The 20,060-nt window shown below is 47.8% G+C and overlaps 1 protein-coding gene across 2 annotated transcripts; it reads left to right on the top strand.

Annotated features, from left to right (window-relative positions):
* The first annotated feature begins 6,421 nt into the window (after window positions 1-6,421).
* CUNH16orf89 (chromosome unknown C16orf89 homolog) lies at window positions 6,422-17,642 on the top strand. Of its 2 annotated transcripts, none has more exons than XM_021184751.3 (8): window positions 6,422-6,635; window positions 8,245-8,394; window positions 11,619-11,769; window positions 12,707-12,824; window positions 13,407-13,542; window positions 14,820-14,924; window positions 16,778-16,858; window positions 17,236-17,642. In XM_021184751.3, exons 1-8 carry the CDS (start codon window positions 6,440-6,442, stop codon window positions 17,421-17,423), a joined length of 1,125 nt encoding a protein of 374 aa, XP_021040410.1. In that variant the 5' UTR covers window positions 6,422-6,439; the 3' UTR covers window positions 17,424-17,642. The 2 variants fall into 2 exon arrangements, with proteins under 2 accessions (XP_021040410.1, XP_029326645.1); XM_029470785.2 differs by lacking the exon at window positions 17,236-17,642 and adding an exon at window positions 17,011-17,075.
* The last annotated feature ends 2,418 nt before the right edge of the window (window positions 17,643-20,060 follow it).

Raw genomic sequence — 20,060 nt, 5'->3', positions numbered from 1 at the left:
CCCAGACCCTGCGCGGGGGGAGGCGATTATGAAACCGCCTCTTTACGTAGGAGAAGGCGGAGCCTTGGATAAGGCGGGGTCTGGAAGAAAAGGAAAGAGGATTTGGAAGATGGGGGCGGGCTCTGAACGGGGGGCGGGGCCTGGAAAGGGAAGAAGGCCTTTGAAGAGTTAGTTAAGGAGCCAAAGAATGAACTTAGCCATGCCAAGTTCTCTGAAGTGTGTTTTCCCCTGGGAAAGTAAAGCTGTACCTTTATTGGAGTCTAAGAACTTATTTTTCAGACCGCTAAGATAAATTTCAAACTATAATAATGATAATAATGATTACCTGCTGCTAGAGTACACTTCTCGGCTTCCCTTAACGGACTGTGAAGTCATTTCTACCCCTATAGGAGGCCATATCCCATCTTCTGTGAGTATCTTAGCCATCTACACAAAAATGCACCCTCACCGTACATGAACTTGTCTCGGCTATGATCAGACCCAGCCTCTTTTATTTACTCTCTCCGTAGCTGCCTTTAATAATCTAACAAGAGAGATTAAATTTTAGATGAGAGGCGGATGAGTTTTCTTCAGGTAAAGGTGTTTGATGCTAAAGTAGGGTACCATCTCAGGAAGGAGAGAATCAACTCTATATCCTCTGACTTCCACACTCATGCTGTGACACTCACAGCACCTCCCTTGTACACTAAATAAATAAAAACAATTTGGATGAATTTCCTAGTTTTGTTGAGGAAAGAGGCCATTCCCTGAGAAGTGAATATATAAACAAGATCATGGCTACACATGGAAACCAATCTTTGTTGGTAGAAGGCAAGAGACCATAGGGCCTGTGGCTCTTTAGCAGAGGTGCCTTCCAGTGAGAAAATTTATTAAGCAAAATGTTTATCTCTTCATTTGTTAAGATGCATGCACATTGAATACAACAATCCAAATACAAAAGAGAGGAAGCAGGCATAGTATAGCCTGTAATCCTGGCACTGTGGAGGAGAAGCTAAGGTATTCCTTGACTTCATAGAGAGTTCAAGACCTGCCTGAGCAGCTTATGACAAGAACTCAAAAAAATAAGGGGCTGGATAAATGACTCAGCAGTTAAGAGCTCTTACTTGCAATCATGAGGACAGGAGTTCAAATCCTGACACCCATGTAATAAGCTGGGTGTCACCCCAAAACCTATAATCTCAGCTGTGAGGGGCAGAAACAGAAAGCTCACTAAAGCTTGTTAGCTTTCAGCTTATAAGAGAAACAGGAGACTCAAGTTTAGGGAGAGAAGAATAGACAATGGGTTATAGAGAAAGAAAGGAAGGGAAGGGAGAGAGGAAGGGAGGGAGGGAGGGAGGGAGGGAGAAAGGGAGGGAGGAAGGAAGAAAGGAAGGAAGGAAGGAAGGAAGGGAGGGAGGGAGGGAGGGAGGGAGGGAGGGAGGGAGGGAGGGAGAAAGGGAGGAAGGAAGGAAGGAAGGAAGGAAGGAAGGGAGGGAGGGAGGGAGGGAGGGAGGGAGGGAGGGAGGGAGGAAGGAAGGAAGGAAGGAAGGAAGGAAGGAAGGAAGGAAGGAAGGAAGGAAGGAAGGAAGGGAGAACTTAAGTATGGGCAATAAAGGGAGACAGACAGAGATGCATAAGATAATGATAGTGGCGTGTACTCTAGAGTTTCCGACTTTGCCAGCTAGAAAAGTACTGCTGTGTGGGGAGCTTTGGGGGCCGCATGGCAGGAATCTGACATTGGCCAAGGACAAGGAAATGGGCTTGGGGCAGGAATCTGACATTAGGCCATGACAAGGAAGTAAGTTCAGGCAGGAATTTTTTTATTAGATATTTTCTTATTTACATTTCAAATGCTATCCCGAAAGTTCCCTGTACCTTCCCCAGACCTGCTCCCCTACCCACCCACTCCCACTTCTTGGCCCTGGCGTTCCCCTGTACTGGGGCTTATAAAGTTTGCAAGACCAAAGGACCTCTCTTCCCAATGATGGCCGACTAGGCCATCTTCTGCTACATATGCAGCTAGAGACACGAGCTCTGGGGGTAGTGGTTAGTTCATATAATTGTTCCACCTATCAGATTGCAGATCCCTTCAGCTCCTTGGGTACTTTCTCTAGCTCCTCCATTGGGGGCCCTGTGTTCCATCCAATAGATAACTGTGAGCATCCACTTCTGTATTTGCCAGGCACACTTCTGTATTTGTCTCACATCAGACAGCTATATCAGGGTTCAGGCAGGAATCTTAATTTTAGGATGGAACAAAAGAAGTAGGCTTCATACAAGAATCTGATTTGGGGCTTGGACAAGGAAGTAGGCTCAGATATTTTGATCAAGCTGGCAAGCCCTTAGAAACAGTGATCCCTGGAATGATCAACCACAGGACTTTGCTTATTGCCTTGCTTGTTCCTTGACTATTTGTGTTTATTGCCCTTACAACTTGCATGTAATTAAAATAGTATAAAATAGGATTGGGAAAAAATAAACCTGCCTTAAGTCTCAGAATTGACTTGGGTCATGCTGCAGTGTTGTCTAATCGTCTCTTTCTTTTCAATCCTCGCTCCTGCACTAGAGAACCTGTTGACTGAGTAGGCTTGGTCACTGCTGTGAGAATTGTAGACTCTCACTTTATAATAAGAGCACTGGAGACTTGTGGGCCTGTGTACTGGAGGCTTTCCATGGAGATCTCTGGCCCAGCTGGGTGTGAGGGTTCAGGCAAAGGGGAGCAAGTGTGAACAGGAAGGAGGAGTCTTCTCTGCCACCTCTGGTGCTGCAGCTGGCTCCACCTCTGTTGCATCTCAATTACTCCATGTCACCCAGCTGGGTCAGGCTGGGCCAATGAGAGGCCAACTAGCCAACAGGGAGCTTCAGGTGACTCTTCTGGAGAGCAGACCTCTTCCCAAGCGGCAGTGTTACAGCTCTTATGACAGAAGCTCTCAGACGATGGAGTAGTTCTCACACACCTTTATTCCTCCTGGATAGGATTCTTATATACAGTTTTGGGGTGGGTCAGGGTCTGACAGCAGGTACTTCTCATTGGCTTGGTCTGAGAACTTAGAGATACCTTATCTACATATGGGAGGGCTTGGTGCTGCTCCTGTGTGACTGATAGCCACAGACCTCTCTTGGGGGGGGGGGAGGGGCGGTGTAGCTACATGACAGGAGACAGGCGCTCTAAGGGGCATAGTCAAACGCCTGCCATTCCTTGCAGGAGACAGTCACCAGCTTGGTCACCGGGGTTTTAAGCCTGAGCTCAACCAGGGACCAAGCTGCCTATTACAGCTCACCACCCCACAGAGACTTCAAAATAGCAAGAGCACAGTGGCTTATGGCTCTGCAAAACTGGACATACTCATCCAAGAATGGTGGCATGATGACTGAATAGGGAAAAAAGTTTTTATACTCCTAATAATGCAAGCCTGGTCCTCCCTCGGGTAGTTTGAGTAAAAATGACCCCCATAAGCTCATCTATTTGAATGCTCAGGCATCAGGAAGTGGCACTACTTAAGAAGGATTAGGAGGTGTGGCCTTGTTAGAGGAAGTGTGTCACTGGAGGTGTGCTTAAAGGTTTCAGAAGCCGAGACAGGCCCAGTGACTTTCTCTTCTTGCTGCCTGTGGATCCATATGTAGAACTCTGTTACTCCAGCACCATGTCTGCCTGCATGTCATCATACTCCCTCTGACATGATAATGGACTGAGCCTCTGAAACTGTAAGCGAATCTCAATTAAATGCTTTCTTTATCAGAGTTACCATGGTCATGGTGTCTCTTCACAACATCAGAACACTGAAAAAGACAGAAGTTGGTACCAGGAGTGGGGTATTGATGTGACAAGCCTTACAATACCGATTGTTGGTGGAATGTGGACTTTAAATTAATTAGGAAAGCAGTTGAATGCTTTAAGTGGGGCTTAGTGGGCCATGCTAGTAGAACATGGAAGCCAGTGGTGCTGGGGGTGATTAGAACTGTGGGAACCTGGATCAAGATGTTCCAAAGCAGAAGAATATTAGTAGGTGGCCTAGAGACCATTCCTAAGTTATTTTAGTGAAGAAAGGGATTTCTTTCTTCCCTTGTCCAAAAATATCTGCCTGAGGCTAAATGGAAGAGTTTGGGATTAATGGTATTGTCAGAGGAGATTTCAAGAGAGTGTAGTAATGACTGTGTCAGTGGTTATTAGTAGTCACTTTTATGTAGATATAGATGAAAAGGAAAAGGAATAAGTTAAGCAAGGAAGACTGCAAAATATGCTCAAAGAGTTAAAAAATACAGAAAAGCCTGATGCTAAATAGAATAAAGGGAGTGGTGGCCATGGGGTTCTGGCTTTAGTGTCAAAATACACAAAAGGGGTTATGGAATCTCCCTTGACAGCCAAGGAAAGCCACTGAGGCCAGGAATATATCAAGGGTGTCCCTGTATAGAGGTCCAGAGAGTCCTTTGGGTAAAGATATGAAGGTGAAGCCTAGATTATGTTGAAGACCCCAAAATGTTAGAGATGCCAGAGTCATAGGATAGTGAACTAAACCTCTGGTCTGTAATCAAGCCCCAATTAAATATTCTTTTTTATAAGAGTTGACGTGTCATGTGTCTCTTCACAGTAATAAAACAGTGACTAAAAGACGCCCCCTTTCCTCATTGGCTGAGGGATCAGGAGGATACAATCTGGGTCTTGTTTTCCCCTCTGACACATTTGTCTTCTTATCATTGTTTTTTCTTCAACAAAAATGTATGGGTTCATCTCTGGTTTACATCCACTTTATCCTAGAGATCATCAAGCACACACTCTGATCATGTCTTTAGATCATTAGGCAGCCTTGGCTGGTAGCAGTTTTCCACGCTAAACATCTAGTTTTGGGGGTAGCAGTTAAACTAAAAGTTTGGATGATAGTAGCTAGCAGGGGTCCAATGCTTTCTGTTTGTCCATAATTGAGCCTAAGCCACTTTTATTTTTTAAATGAACCATTAGATTTTTATTTCTTAGACTCTCTACCACTGACCCAGTACCTTTTTTTTATATTTTTAACTTTTGGGTCAGGATGACCAAGTTGCTTTGGCTAGCCTTGAACTCACTGTACTTTCTAAGCTGGTCTCAGTTTTGCAGTGGGTCTTCCTTCCTCACCCTCCTAAGAACTGTGATGACAAGCATATTCCACCACACCCACTTTGTATCTCATGTTTCTACTAGTTTCTACTAGGGTTTCTACTGCTGTGAAGAAGCACCATGACCATGGCAACTCTTGCAAAGGAAAACATTTCACTGGGGCTGGCTTACAAGATCATAGCTTTAGTCCATTATTGTTATGGAGAGAATCATGGCAGCACACAGGCAAACATGGTGCTGGAGAAGGAGCTGAGAGTTCTACATCTTGAATCTCAGGCAGCAGAAGGAGACTACTAGGCCTGATATATAAGACCTCAAAGCCTGCTTCCACAGTGACATACTCCTCTAACAAGGCCACACCTTCTAATAGCGCCACTCCCTATGGGCCAAGCATCCAAACACAGGAACCCGTGGGGGTCAGTCCTGTTCCAACCACCACACCTTCATGACTTGAATGCTGCTTCTACTGGTTAAGTGCCACTCTGAGGAAGCTTGTGGAGACAAGTGTGCCTTCCAATGACGCACTTCCAAATTCATTTAAAACAAACTTGTGGGGCATAATGGAACATGCCTTTAATCCCAGCACTTGGAAGGCAGAGGCAGGCAGATCGCTGTGTTTGAGGCCAGCCTACAAAGTGAGTTCCAGGAAAGTCAAGGCTACATAGTAAGACCCTGGGCGTGGAGACAAACTTTGTTTTTTTTTTTTTGGGGGGGGGTTGCTTTTTTGTTTTGTTTTTTTAAGCATCAGTCACCCTGGCTAGATCAGTAGTGGAAAACTAGGTCAAGAAAGATTAAGGGGCTAGGGAGACAGATCAGTCAGTGAAGTACTTGCTGAACAAGCAAGAGGACCTGAGTTCAACCCTCAAACCTACGGGGGGGAAAAAAAACAGGTGTGATAACATAGGCTTGTAGTCCCACTCCCTGGGAAATGGCAGCGACAGAGGATCCCTGGGTGGGGCTCACTGGCCAGCTAGCCTGACTGCTTCAAAAATCCCAGGCCAGGGCTGGGGGATGGAGAAGCTCTAGCTCAAAATTCATGGTGAATGTCTCTTACACAATGATACCAGAAGTACGGCACACACACACACACACACACACACACACACACACACACACACCAGATACACCCATATACAAAGACAATGGTGGATTGTTTATCCCAAATGGCAACCAGCAAATCCCATATCCAGAACTGGCCTGACCATGCCCATGACCCTGTGGCTAACCCCTACAGCCCCGCCCGGGCACTTGTCTCCAAGCCTTCCTGGGTAAGAGGAATGGAGGAAGAGGCGGGAACAGAGTGTTTAAAGGATCTGGAGGAATTTCTGGCACTTCAGGGTGTGGCCATCCACCAGCAGAAATCCTGTCATGGCAAGGCTCGGGCTGCTTCTCCTCCTGCTGCTGGCCCTGCCACCACAGTCCTTCTCAGTGTCATGGCCAGACACTGCACAGGGCACCATGGCAGGCTTGATCCTGACTGCATTAGAAAAAGCCACCTTGTTCCTGGAGGACAGGCTGCCCACAATCAACCTGGATGGTGTGGTGGGCTTCCAAGTGCTGGAAGGTATGTGACCCTTGCTCCCAGGTGGATGCTAAGAAAACGAGTTCACCCAGAACCTGGGACCTCATCCCCTCCCATTGGATAAGATGAGGACTCAGAGCTCTTCCTGGGTATGTGGTTCTCAGCCAGCTTTATCAAACTTTGTAGAATGAGAAGGGACTTAAGGCAATATGAGAAAGATTTGGAAATTATATTCTCAGAAGGAAAAGATTCTTTTGACAGCCCTTTCCTGACAGACTGAGAACACAGTGGGTAGAACTCTCTATGGGTCTTAAAGGAAAGTCACTCTCTTAAGGGTGGCTACAGACAAAACAGGAACCCTCCCCCAGATGGCACCCCTACCTGGTTTCCTCCCCTTCTGTCAAAGGCAGCTAAAGTTCCTGAGAAAAACAGCCAAGTGTTTGTTGGCTTTGGGAGGCATAAGATCCGTAAGGAGTGGGCTGGAAACTGGCCAAGACACTGGAGACACAATGGTGTGTGTACATACACGTACACATGGGGGTTGCAGTGAGGAGAAGCCCGCTGCCAGAAGTGACAAAGATCCCACGTCTGATGTCCACCTGGGCATCTCCATGGAGACTCCCATCCCCCCCTCCAGGCTGAGACTAAGTGAAACAGAGATATAGAAAGCAGTGCCAAATTCCTCTAGACATTAAGAAGGATAAGCTAGGTGTGGTGATGTATGTTTGTATTCCCAGTACTCAGATGGCAGAGGCAGGTGAACCATTGTGAGTTTGCGGCCAGCCTGGTCTACATAGTGAGTTCCAGAACAGCCAGGACTACATAGAGAGACCCTGGTTCAAAAAAACAAAAACAACAACAACAACAAAGAATCCAACACAGAAGCAAAGAAGGGAGAGGAGGAGGAAGAGGAGGGGAGAGACTAAATAATAGTCACAACTTTCTTAGAGCCGCCTTTTCTGTTAAGCATGGCAGATACAATGCCAACCCAACCCCAAATTGGTAAGAACCTATGAAGATATCTTTTTTATTGGTGTTTTTGCTTTTGTTTTTCTGAGACAGGTTTTCTCTGTGTAGCCCTGGCTATCCTGGAACTCTGTAGACCAGGCTGACCTCAAACTCAGAGATCCGCCTGCCTCTGCCTCCCAAGTGCTGTGATTAAAGGTGTGTGTTTCCATTGCCCAACAAGATATGTTAAATGGTAGATGAATAAGCATTGGCCAAATTCATAAGAACAAATTCATGGTTCCACATATCCCTCCCTACTTATCCCTCAAAGACTGCTGTCTCCAAGTTAATACAAAAAGCTGGACTTCATATAGTGCTTTCTTTGTACAATAGAAAATGTTAAGGCTTTACACATTAGCTCATTTTATCCCTAAACACTCCCCTGCCCAAGAAATAAGACTTTATGATGATGAAGGAAGAGAAATTAAATGACTTTTTCTGGCCAGTTGATAGAAATCTCATAGAGAATCCAGACTTCAACCCAAGCCCAGTCCTAGAATAAGTTCTCAGCCAGAGCCACAGTCCAGATCAGCTTTATAGAAGCCTTGTTCCACTCTGGGCCATGAGCAAAAACTCGGGTGTTTTCCCTGCTTGTGTGTTTGGTCAGATGTTGGAATGAATGACGTCCAACCTCCCCTTTCAGTGCAACTCCGAGGAGTTCAGGAAAAATGGGCTCACAAGCCCTTGCTGCAGCCTCTCAGCATGCGTGCTGGACAGATGGCCAACACACTGTCTGCTCTCCTCCAAAAATCCATCTTCTACCTCAAGGAGAGTGACCCCACGTACCTAAGAGGTAAGGGCGGGTGGGACTATCACATCAAAGACAGCATCCTGGGTGCTCACTGGAATCCCAAGGTATCAACACTTCCTGAAGCAAGGCAGGGTCCACACAGCCCACATCAGTCTTCAGGAAGGCACAGGTTCCTGGTTTCAATCCAGATTTCCCATCCTAGACCAGACAAACAGGTGGCATGTCTCCATGGTGAGAGTATTGAAAAGGTCTCCATCACTTTGCACAGAGAGCCTTATGCATACCACTCTGTATCTTGTATCAAAAAAAAAGTCCATCACCTTGCCCCCCTTTAAAGATCCCACAGAGACTTCCAAGCCTATAAATCAAACTCATATGTTCTTGGTGGGGATGGGGGCATGTCTAACTCTAGTGCCTCTTGTGTGTCACCTTTCCTGGGGAGACATGAATGTCTATCTACCCCAGATAGGGGAATGATGACAGGCCAAAATAATGATAATGAGCCAGTGAGTTTATCAGGGTTACTCACAGCAATATGGCTAAGGGGTTACTCACAGGAGTATGGAGGACTCGAGGACAGCTACATCATTGAAATCCAGCACAGTATGGATGAGGACTTTCACAAGCTGGAACTCTTACCAGAGGTCTAGATCACACTCACTTTCTCCACTGAGAAATGAATTAAAAGGCAGGGAAGCGCTGGAGCACAACAGGTAGCAGCAGAGAAAACCTCAGGCAGCAGAATCAACAGCCTAAGCATGAATAGGTGCACACAGCAAGGTACACAGAAGCGTGGCCCCTTTGCTAGGCAGGGGGGGGGGGTCTCCTGGAGGGATGGGGGATTTAAGGGTCCTTGGTGAGCTGGAATAAGTCTCTTTCCCTTAATCTAGGATTGATCAATCTAGACGAAGAAAGGAAAGCTGAGAGTCCCAGAGCTTTGTGTAGGCTTAGATTTTTCAAAACCTACTTTTAATAAGGATTCTTAAATGCTTTAGCCTCCCTTCTAGACAACCACCCGCCAGAGATGGTAGAAAGGAAAGGTAAACAGGGCCAAGGAGGATGTGGACCTGTTTAGAAGTAGTTCTTTGGAGCAAATCAGTCTGCATTGTCAGGACATCAGCAGTTCAATTCACATAAATCAGCAGCAGCAGCAGCAGCAGCAGCAGCAGCAGCTTCATCCACTCACTCCCAAACACCATTCATAAATCAGCAATGGCAGGTCAATCCAGAAGAAACCACATGGCTCTGCCAATTGGCCTGAGTCTGAGGCTGCGGCAAACCACCAGAACATCACCAGAAGTTTTTTTGTTGCCTTTCTGTGAAGTCACAACAAACAATGACCAGCAAAGAATGGTAAGGCATACCAATACCATCTAACATCGTCAGCAAAGACCAGCATTAGCAAAGCCCAACCATGACCAGTAAAGAATGGCAAAGTATACTAATACCATCCAGTGTCATCCACTGTCTGTTGGGTTATGTTTATATCCTTTCCAAATATCACATGTTCTCTAAAGCATCTGCTCTAGCAAAGAAAGCACCACATGCCTTTTTACCAGGCTGCTTCCAGAACAACACCACATGTCTGTTCTCAGCAAAACATCCTCCCATGGGTCTGCTTCAGCAAAAACATCCTCTCATAAAACAGTTTCCAGAAAAAAAAAATCACAGGACACAACTAAGTCTCCAAAGAAAACAAAATATTTCACTTCAGCTTTGGTAAACACATCCTGGTCTAGTCTTAAGCATATCTGAGCAGCCTGGACCAGACAGGCAGAGGGGAGGTCTCACACGCAGGAGAAAAAGCCACCTGGCCTTGGTGTCATGTCAGGAAGGTGAGGCAGAAGCTGGAAAGTTTGTCACCTTAAACATCTGTCTGTGGCCCCTTTCCCTGTCTGTCTGCCAGAGCTGTCTTTGGAACCAACGAGCTTACTGCATGACCTATGTCGGCTTGACAAGCCACATTCTCTTCCAGGGAGCTTGGATGGTTTCAGCCTCCTCCACAGACTCCCTGCACAGATGGAGCCATGTGGTGGTGAGACCCAACCCTTAACCACTACACCAACCTCTCCAGAAGCCCCTGACTGGCCATCACAAGAACTCCACTGTACACCCCCACTCAAGAAGTCTGGGGTCTTTTATCAACACCTCACACTTCCAAGGGATGTTGTGGATCAAGGCAAAGCCTGTCTGTAAATCCTTGCTATTGATGGGGGAAATATGCCTTCCCTGAGAAGTGAGAGGCTTTGTGCATTTCAGGGTCATAACAGCTTCCCTTTAAATATTTTTTAAAATTATGTGTATGAGTATTTTACATGTGTGTGTGTGTGTGTGTGTGTGAGAGAGAGAGAGAGAGAGAGAGAGAGAGAGAGAGAGAGAGAGAGAGAGAGAGAACTACATGCATGCCTGGTGTCTGGGGACTGTGTATTTAGGCAAATCCTATACCCTTTTGATTAGGAGAAATGTTGTTGTTTTAGAAGAGGTTACCACAGACTAGTAGAGATGAGGCTTTGTTGTAGAGTGTTTGCCTAATGCATACAAAGTCCTGAGTTCCCACCCAGCAATGTATAAATCAGCCTTGGTGGTCCATGCCCATAATCTCAGCACTTGCTGAGGTGGAAGCAAGAAGATTAGGAGTTCGAGATCATCCTATATAGTGAGTTTGGGGCTAACCTGGGCTACATGAGACCTGACAGAAAAGGGGTAACTGGTGTGAGTCAAATGTTGTGCTCAATCCAGGGAAACTTGGAAACAGCTTCCACCTGCTGAGGCCTTAGGTCTCAGGGAAGGTGTCCTGCTAGTTCTATGCCAGTTTAACAAAAGCTAGAGTCATTGGGAAGAGGGATGTGGCCCAGAGAAATGCCTCCATATGATTTGCATGTAGGAGAATGTGCAGTGGTTTCCCTTGATTGGTGTAGGAGGACCCCTCTCACTGTGGGTGGTATCACTTCTGGGGAAGTGGTCCTGGGTACTCTAAACAAACATCCTCCACAGCCTCTGCATCCCCTCCTGCCTCCACTCTCCCGCCATGTTTGAGTTGCTGCCCTGTCCTGTCTTCCCTCAGTGGTGGAGTGTGACCTGAGAGCTTTAAACTGACATAAACCCTTTTGTACCCTAAGTTGCTTTGGGCCATTGTGTTTTCTCACAGCAGTGGAGACTCCAACTAGGACAGAGGAGCATGCACTTTCTGGGCTGGGATAATCAGCAGTGCTGTAGCTCTTAGTCCCTGAGCACTCGGTACACTGGCTACCTCTCCTTCTCTGCAGAGTTCCAGCCAAGCATTCAGCCTGGGTTTTGGAAGTTGCCCAATGACTGGACACGCACCAATGCCTCCCTGGTCTACCCTTGGCTGGATCCCCTGGACTCTTTCTCAGAGGAAAGCAGCGATGTGTGCCTGGTGCAACTACTAGGAACAGGGTGGGTCCCCACCATCCCAGTACCCGAAACCCCCATAGTGTCCCCTTGGCCACAAGCAGAGCTTTAGCAAATGCAGGTGAATGTGCACAGACCCTCAGAAGCCCTCTCCCACCCTACTCCACAGACTCCAGGTCTCACTTTCCCTGAACCATAGCGTTTGACCTCCTCCCCAAAGTGGCTTTCTCTGAGCCCCTCTACACAGGACAAAACCTCAGTCCTTGCCAGTTCTTTCAGGGCCCCATGCACCTCCCACCCAGACTCTGGGAGCTCTTTACAGACTCCATGGATCCAGGAAGACAATACCAAACATAGTCTTACTCCCTATTTCCTTCTGTAGCCAATGGGCTTGCAGCAAGGACTAGGGCACTTTAGTGCAGGGGGCAGGACAGGAATAGGGGCACTATCTTCTCAGCCTCCTTCAGAGAAGGTGCCAAGCCACAGGTGACTCACAGAGGGGCTGCACTCTAGTTGGTAACCTACATTATCATATAGGGTATGAGCAAGTGTATTGAGTCCAGACCACACTCCCTGAGTTGCTGGGTTTGAATGGTCCTTTATTTAGGAGACTGATAAGAAAGATATTTGGGGACTCGATGGAGCAAAAGCAAGTCAGACACTGGTGGCCACCCAAGCCCAGGACAGTTCAGCATCGTCTCCTCTGAGCTAGATCAAGACCAGACACAGTCAGTCATGGTGTCATATGATGTCATAACCTGTAGTCCCAGCACTCAAGGAGGCAAGGACAGGAGTGCCAGGCTACAGAATGAGACCTTGTCTGAAAACAAAGTAAGGCCTGCAACATCTGTTTTATTTGGCAGCCCTTGTGCTCAGCCCAGAACCCTCACCCTAACAATCACTGAGGAAAACACAGGTGGCCATCCCAGGGTGGGATGGACAGGAAGCATTGTCCTTATCAGCCTGGGTTGTCTCCTCCCAGGACAGCCAGCAGCCAGCCTTGCAGGCTCTCCAACTTCTGCAGAACCCTTATGACCAAGGCCGGCTGCTCAGGCTACAGCCTCTCCCATCAGCTGCTCTTCTTCCTCTGGGCCAGAATGGTAAGTGCTGTGCAGAGAAAGAAAGCTGATTCTCGACTCCATTTCTCCCACCGCATGGTGTGGTGACCCTGTGCAGCCATGCTTCCCAGCATCACTTGGATCTGCCTTCTGAGTCCTGGGGATGGGGTGGGGGGGTGGGGTGTTAATATTTGCAGAGCACCACCCAGTGTTTGTTCTCATGCCAGGCATCGCCTAGCCACATTGCCCACTAAGCAAAATGCCCTCTAGTCTAAGCCACTAGTGTCCAACCTATGAATGCAGCACAACACGAAACTGTAATCCTACTTAAAACGTTATACAGCTCTGAGACTCGTTCGTAACTCCTGTGAGGATGGCAGCAGCTCAGAATGTCAAAAGATCAGATATACTTGTGTGACCTTCCCTTTCTGAAAAAAGACTCTGAAGCTCAGAAAGGCTAATGAGTGAGCCAACCAAGCCAAGCCAGAGTGTGAGCTGACTAGTGACCTGCAAAGTGGGTGTGACTGGGGAAGGAGAGACCTTCCTCCCAACACAGCCCTGTCAAGACCTGCTCAGAGCTACAGGCCTTCCGACTGAGCATATCTCCTGTTGTCTATCCCCCAGTTAGGGTGCACAGAGGGACTGTTCCTCCAGAGCCAGCACTACATGGACATCTTCTGTGCCAATATGATGGAACTGAACCACAGAGCTGAGGCCATTGGATATGCCTACCCCACCCAAGACCTCTTCATGGAAAACAGTGAGCCTGGCCTTCTGCCCCCAGCGTAGAGTAGAGAGGTTTTGACAAAGGGGTTGCATGCACATACCCGGGATTGCTAAATTAAGCAAGTAAACACAGAGGCTATAGGGCTGGGGAATAGCTTAGTCAGCAAAGAGCTTGTTTCACAAGCATGAGGACATGACTTCAATCCCCAGCACTCCTGTGAAAAGGCCAGGTAGGATGACACATGGCACACCTTGTAATCCTAGAACAGAAGAGGCAGAGACAGATGGATCCTGGGGGAATGCGGGGGGGGGGGGGGGGGGAGGGGGGGAGGGAGGCAGAGACAGGTGGATCCTGGGAGCATGGAGGGAGGCAGGGAGGGACAGGTAGATCCTGGGGGCATGGGGGGAGGCAGGGAGGGACAGGTGGATCCTGGGCATATGGGGGGAGGCAGGGAGGGACAGGTGGATCCTGGGCATATGGGGGGAGGCAGGGAGGGACAGGTGGATCCTAGGGGCAAGGGCGGAGGCAGAGACAGGTGGATCTTCTGGACTTGGTCACCAGCCAGTTTAAGTGAATGGGTAAATCCAAGGTCCCTCATAGAAACCCTGTCTTGAAAAACAGGGTAAGGCTGGCTAGATGGCTCAGGGAGTGAAAAAACATGCTCAATTTTCAGCCTATGCATGTGAATCCAGCCCCTGAGACCCACGTGGTGGACGGAGAGAAGCAGTTCCCACAAGTCTTCCTCTGATCTCTACACACATAACATGGCATGCACACAGTAAAAAAATAAATAATGCAATGAAAAATAAGATGGGCAGTTCTTTAGGACTGATGCCGCAGTTAACTTCTGACTGCCGTGTACACTTGTACGTGTTGCTTATTAGGGACTTAAATGCAACACTGACCATTGTGTGTCTACTTGTCACAGTGACTGAGCTTTGTCCACTAAGTCCATCAAGAACAGGAGGAGTTCTGGATAGACTGATCAGCTGGCACACAGACACCACCCCATCCACCCACCCCCCAGCCAAGATCTTGGAAATAAATAGAAAGGCAGCCCTGGGGTGGCTGTTTGTTTGCCCGGACATCCAAACGCCCCACCAAGCCTGACTCCAGCAACTCTGTGATAGCACAGGAGAGGCAAGACCAGGGCCTGGGAGCCTCTGGTGACCAAGAGAACCCAGGCCTTGTAATCCTAGAGCAGAGGAGGCAGAAACAGACAAGTCCCTAAGTATCCTCATTGTGTGGTAGGCCAGGGACACAGGAAGAGGTGGAAGCAGGCCGACAGAGGTGCCTTGATGTGTTTGCAGTTATGTTCTGTGGTATGGCTGGCTTCTCTGACTTCTACAAGCTGCGCTGGCTGGAGGCCATTCTCAGCTGGCAGAACCCCCAGGTGGGATGCTTCGGGAGGCCTGGTGAGTTGCCTGTCTGCCCCAGCTGGGAGCATTGTTTGGTGGGGTCCCAGTTTCTGGGCCACTCAAGAAGAAGGATATCCTGGCACTGAGAACTGGTGATTTAAAACAAGCAAGCACTCACATGGGTCTAGAAGGAATTGGCATTCTGAGAGCCTAATTCAGCCAGTGGGAAGCCATCTGTGGGAAGACTTAAACTTGGTGCACTTGTGTTAACAAATCCATTTCTTCAACATCCCCTGAGCATCTGTGAATGTGCCAGACAGATGTTATCTGGGTGGCAGAGAAAGTCAGAGCTGTAGAGAGTGGGTAGATACTCCTTCACCACACCAATGGATATGGTCACACCAACTTCTGCCAAGAGCTGAGAGAGCACAGAACACTGGCGAAGGCTCTCCCATTCCCTGAAGCTATCACGGAAGTCCACCAGGAGGGGTACATAGTTAAGAAGCCAGGTATGAGTCTTTCCAACCTTGTGACATGTGGCCTCAGGTTGTCTCTGGGCTAATAATGATCATAAGTCATTTATTTGCCTTCCTTGAACCTTCCATGAACCTCTAGTTTGTGCCTGCCACAGAACAGGTACTCAGGAAAATCCAGAATTTCTATCAAGAAGCTTGGAGTCCTTAAAGCAGCAACTGCCTTTGAGATAAGAGGAAAGCTAAGATATGGTGATGTACTAGGGCTTGGTAATACAAAAAGATATGGTGATGCCCAAGGCTTCGTGATGCCCAGGCATGATGATGCCCTAAGGCTGGTGATGCCCTAAGACATGGTGATTCCCCAAGGCTTGGTGATGCAGCCCTGTCATCCTAGCCACTGAAGAGACTGAGGTTGGAGGATCAGAAGTTCAAGGCCTGCATAGGCTTAAAGTGCATTTCAGGCTGGTCTGAGCCTCAGAATATTACTTTTTAAATGGTGCAGGGCTTCAAGAAGACTTAGGGTGTAAAGGCCCTTGCCACCAAATCTGATGACCTAGACTCACGTGGTAGAAGAGAGCTAATGACAAGTTGTCTTCTGACCTCTACACATACACACACACAATTTAATGTAATAGTAATCTTATTTTAAATTTACTTTTATGTGTGTGAGTGTTTTCTCTGCATATATTATGTTTGTGTGCCATATGTATGCAGTGCCCACAGAGACCAGAAGAGGACTCAGTGCCCTTAGGACTGCAGTTACAGATGGTTGTGAGCGCCCATGTTGGTGCTAGGAGTCAAACCGGATCCTCTGCAAGAGCAGCCATCTCTCCAGATCCAATAATAATTTTAAAAGGGGCAAAATGAGGAGTGCAGGCCTACATGTGTAAGACCCCAGATTCTAGCCCAAGTACCACAAGCATAAATAAAATAGGTGAAAGAAGTTTCAAAACCAGAGACTCACATCTATTATACTATTATAATACTAGTGCTTGGGAGGATGAAGCTGAGACCCTATCTCAAAACATCAGCTCTGCCTGGTGGCACATGCCTTTAATCCCTGCACTTGGGAGGCAGAGGTAGGTGGATCTCCGTGAGCTCAAGACCAGACTGGTCTACAGAGTGAGTTCCAGGGCAGCCAAGGCTATACAGACCCACGACTCAATAAAACAAAAACAATATTACAATGGTTTCCAGAGTGCAGAGCTCTATGCCCAACACTTGATTGGGCAGGTTAGACCCTGCACTTTTTAGGAGGCCCCCTAGAGGCAGGGGTAAGTTGACAGAGGACAAACGTGGCCCTGAGGTGGCATCTGCAGCTAGGCACAGCAGAAATCTAGAAGATCCAAGTCCCTTGAGGGGTCCGAGAGGAAGAGGCTTATTGAGTGAGTGTTAAAGTTTATCCCAAGAATTTCACCTTTGGCTCTTCTCCAGACACAAAGGGTGAACCTTCTGGAGTTCCACATCAGCAGGGCATTCTGAGAAGAGTGCGAAGGCGGGAAAAACTGTTCGCAGGTAAGTAATACCCAGGGGCTCGCTTACCAATCACCCAAACGATCAAGGCTTTCACCTGCTGGGGGTGGTTGTTTTCCCCCAGTACCAGGGAATAAGACCTTGGGCCTCCTCAATGAGTGTTCTACTACTGAGCTATGCCTGTTTGCTCTCAGGGGAAAGAGGCCTGAGCCACTGGTGAGCCCTCTTACTTGTAGAGGCAAGAGCAGAAGTCAGCATCTATAATGAGCTTCTTAGTTCTGCACAGAACATCAACATGCCCACACAGTACCTGGAAGATTGGCTGGGGGTGGGGGAGATTCATAGAGCATTTACGATGGATTGTATTGGACAAAGGGCCAAGTTTGCCCCAGGATCTTTCCCTGCTCCCACCCCAACAGATGGCTGTTCGTGCCACAACACAGCCACGGCAGTCGCAGCCCTGGGTGGCTTTCTCTACATCCTGGCGGAATACCACCCAGACAATGGAGATGCATATTCATCCCCACAGACACCAGCAAGCAACCACCAAGATGGCGCTGCCGGCCCTGACGTCCAGAGGATTGGCAGGCCCCTTAGCGTTTCTTAAGTCCTGGGGTCAGAGGTCACAGGCCGAGGAGGCAATTGAGGAAAGTGACCAGCTATATCCCCATCGCCACTTCTGGGTGTTTAAAAGTCTTGGGAGAGCAGGGCCAGGGAAGGCAGGGTTGGAGAGTGGGGTGGACCAGATGTCAGCAGAATACATAAAGCACAGTCAATTGGAGCTGAGTCTTTTGTCTCTTGTGTACATGTGACAGATCATTTGTTGATACAGGGTCTCACTGTGTATCCTTGGCTGGCCTGGAGCTCACAGAGACCCTGCCTGCTTCTGCCTCCAGTTGCTGGATTTCTGAGTGTCAGATCCTGATGTGTAGTCTAGATTGGGCTCAAGATCCTTCTGCCTCTGCTTCCTGAGTGCTAAAATCACAAGAGTGTGCCACTATGCCCTGTTTGGAGTCGAGTCTTGTTTTCTCAGGCATAAGGACAATCTTGGGTGACTTCAGATCTCTGTTTCAAGTCCCTTATCTCAATCAACACAAATCCTGAATGGACCAGTGTCCTACTCTGTCCTCTGCAACTATAACAAAATAACTGAGTCTAGGTGATTCGTAAGGGAAGTTGTCTTGGTTAGGGATTCATTACTGTGAAGAGACACCATGATCAAGGCAACTCTTATAAAGGACAGCAATTAACTGGGGGTAGCTTACAGTTTTGGAGGTTTAGTCCATTATCACGGCAGGAAGCATGGCAGCATGCAGGCAGACATGGTGCTGGACAAGGAGCTGAGAGTTCTACATCTTGATTCAAAGGCAGCAGCAGGAGACTCTGTACCACACTGGGCTTGAGTATTGGAGATCTCAAAGCCTGCCACCACAGTGACACACTTCTCCCAACAAGGCCACACCTCCTAATAGTGCCATTCTCTCTGGGCCAAGCATTCAAGTACATGAGTCTATGAAGGCCATACGGATTCAAACTACCAAGGAGGTTTCTTTGGCCTACAGTTCTGGAGCCTGTAAAGTGCATGGCCATGGTACAGCATCAGTGAGAGCCTGGACACTGCTTCAAAAGATGGCAGAAGGGCAAGGATGTGTGAGACACAGATGGGGAGAGAGGCTGGAGTAAGACAGATGTACACCATGATAACAAACACACTCCTGACAGAGTGGCATGACTCCTACCAGGAAGACTCACAACCAAAGAGGACCCACAACCAGGTCTTCTAAGACTCACCTCATCGTCTGTCATTTTGCTTTGTATTTTGTTGTGGTTGTTGTTTAGTTTTTTGTTTTGTTTTGTTTTTTGTTTTTTGTTTGCTTGTTTTTCCTAAAACAGTGTCTGGCACTGTGGTCCGTGTTAGCCTCAAACTCGCAGCACACCCCTTCCTCCTCAGTACTGGGGATTATGGTGTGTGCCACCGTGCCTCACCTGAGGTGGTTCTGCTTTTTAATAGTGGTAGGGTGGTAGTTAAACTGCAGTGTGATGGCTGAAAGAGGAAGTGAGGCTGAGATCAGCCTGTGGCCATGAAAGGTGACACATGCTGATTTCTACATCCTGTGCACAGAACTCTGAAGGTCCTGAGGGCATGGTGTGTGCAGCCCCAGCACTGTACAAAGGCAGTGCAGACTGCTCAGTGGTTAGCACTGTTACTTTGACCACAGGCTACAGTGCTCTGTGTCACTGGACAAAGTCACTGCAACACATGGCTTCTCTGTGACTCAGTTTCCCATTCGGCAACATCAGGGTGATGACAGTACCTATCTCAATATGACAATCACAGTGTGGAGCTGATGTCCTTAGAGTGCCAAATGCTGTGCCTGTCACACCTAGTGCCAAGCAAATGTCACCAGGAGTAAGATTGTCATAAAATGAGGGGAGTGTCCCAGATCATCAGAAGGCACAGCTGGCCCTCCCTGGAGTGTCTTCCCCTCCCACTTCTTCCCACTGACTCAAGACATTATTTAAATGCTTTAGCATTTTAGAAAAGATCTTCTAGAACATTCTTAGGGGTTCGGTACCATCTGTAGGGATGGTGGCACACTGTGAACACTGCTTGTATCAAGCTTTAAGAGTAAAAAACAAGCTCCCAACTCAATCCAAATCCAGAAGGTGCTTTGCCATAAGTTGAAAGGCTGCTGATATACTTATGTGATAGTCAAGCCACACCACAGCCTGGGAATTAGCATTCCCCTTGTGGAGTCATCTGACATGATGACACACACCTGAAATCCCAGCACTTGGGAAGTGGAGGAAGGAGGATCAGAAATCTTGGGTCATCCTTGGCTACATACTAGCCGTACTACATGAGATGCTGTCTCAAACTGCCAGAGAAGAACCAGCCATGCAAACCTGACAACCCAATTTCAACCCTTCAATATAAACCAGATGTGGGAGGGGCAAGACAGCTCATGGCTGTAGTCCCAGCACTTGGGAGGCAGAGGCAGACTGATCTCCATGAGTTCCTATTAGCTAGACCTTGTCTCAAAAACAAACAGATGTATCTGACAGGATGACTTACAGGGTAAAGACACTTGCCTAGTGATCTGAACTTGACCCCAGAACCTTCATGGTAGAGAATTCACCCCTTCAAACTGACTTCTGACCTCCACACATGGGCCTTGGCATGCACAGAACCCACACACCCCTATACACAAATAAATCATTTTTAAAAGCTGGATGTGGTGTT

The sequence above is a fragment of the Mus caroli genome, unplaced genomic scaffold, assembly GCF_978045245.1.
Source record: "Mus caroli unplaced genomic scaffold, Mus_caroli_1 scaffold_17, whole genome shotgun sequence".
NCBI lineage: Eukaryota > Metazoa > Chordata > Mammalia > Rodentia > Muridae > Mus > Mus caroli.
Note: the sequence above shows the minus strand (reverse complement) of the source record. Positions and strands in the feature narration are given on the sequence as shown.

Excerpts from the sequence above, each read along its gene's own strand:
- CUNH16orf89 (XM_021184751.3), top strand. The coding sequence starts at position 6,440 with ATGGCAAGGCTCGGGCTGCTTCTCCTCCTGCTGCTGGCCCTGCCACCA. Across the intron at positions 11,770-12,706 it reads GTGCAACTACTAGGAACAGG|GACAGCCAGCAGCCAGCCTT; the intron begins GTGGGTCCCCAC and ends GTCTCCTCCCAG. Across the intron at positions 14,925-16,777 it reads GGGATGCTTCGGGAGGCCTG|ACACAAAGGGTGAACCTTCT; the intron begins GTGAGTTGCCTG and ends GCTCTTCTCCAG.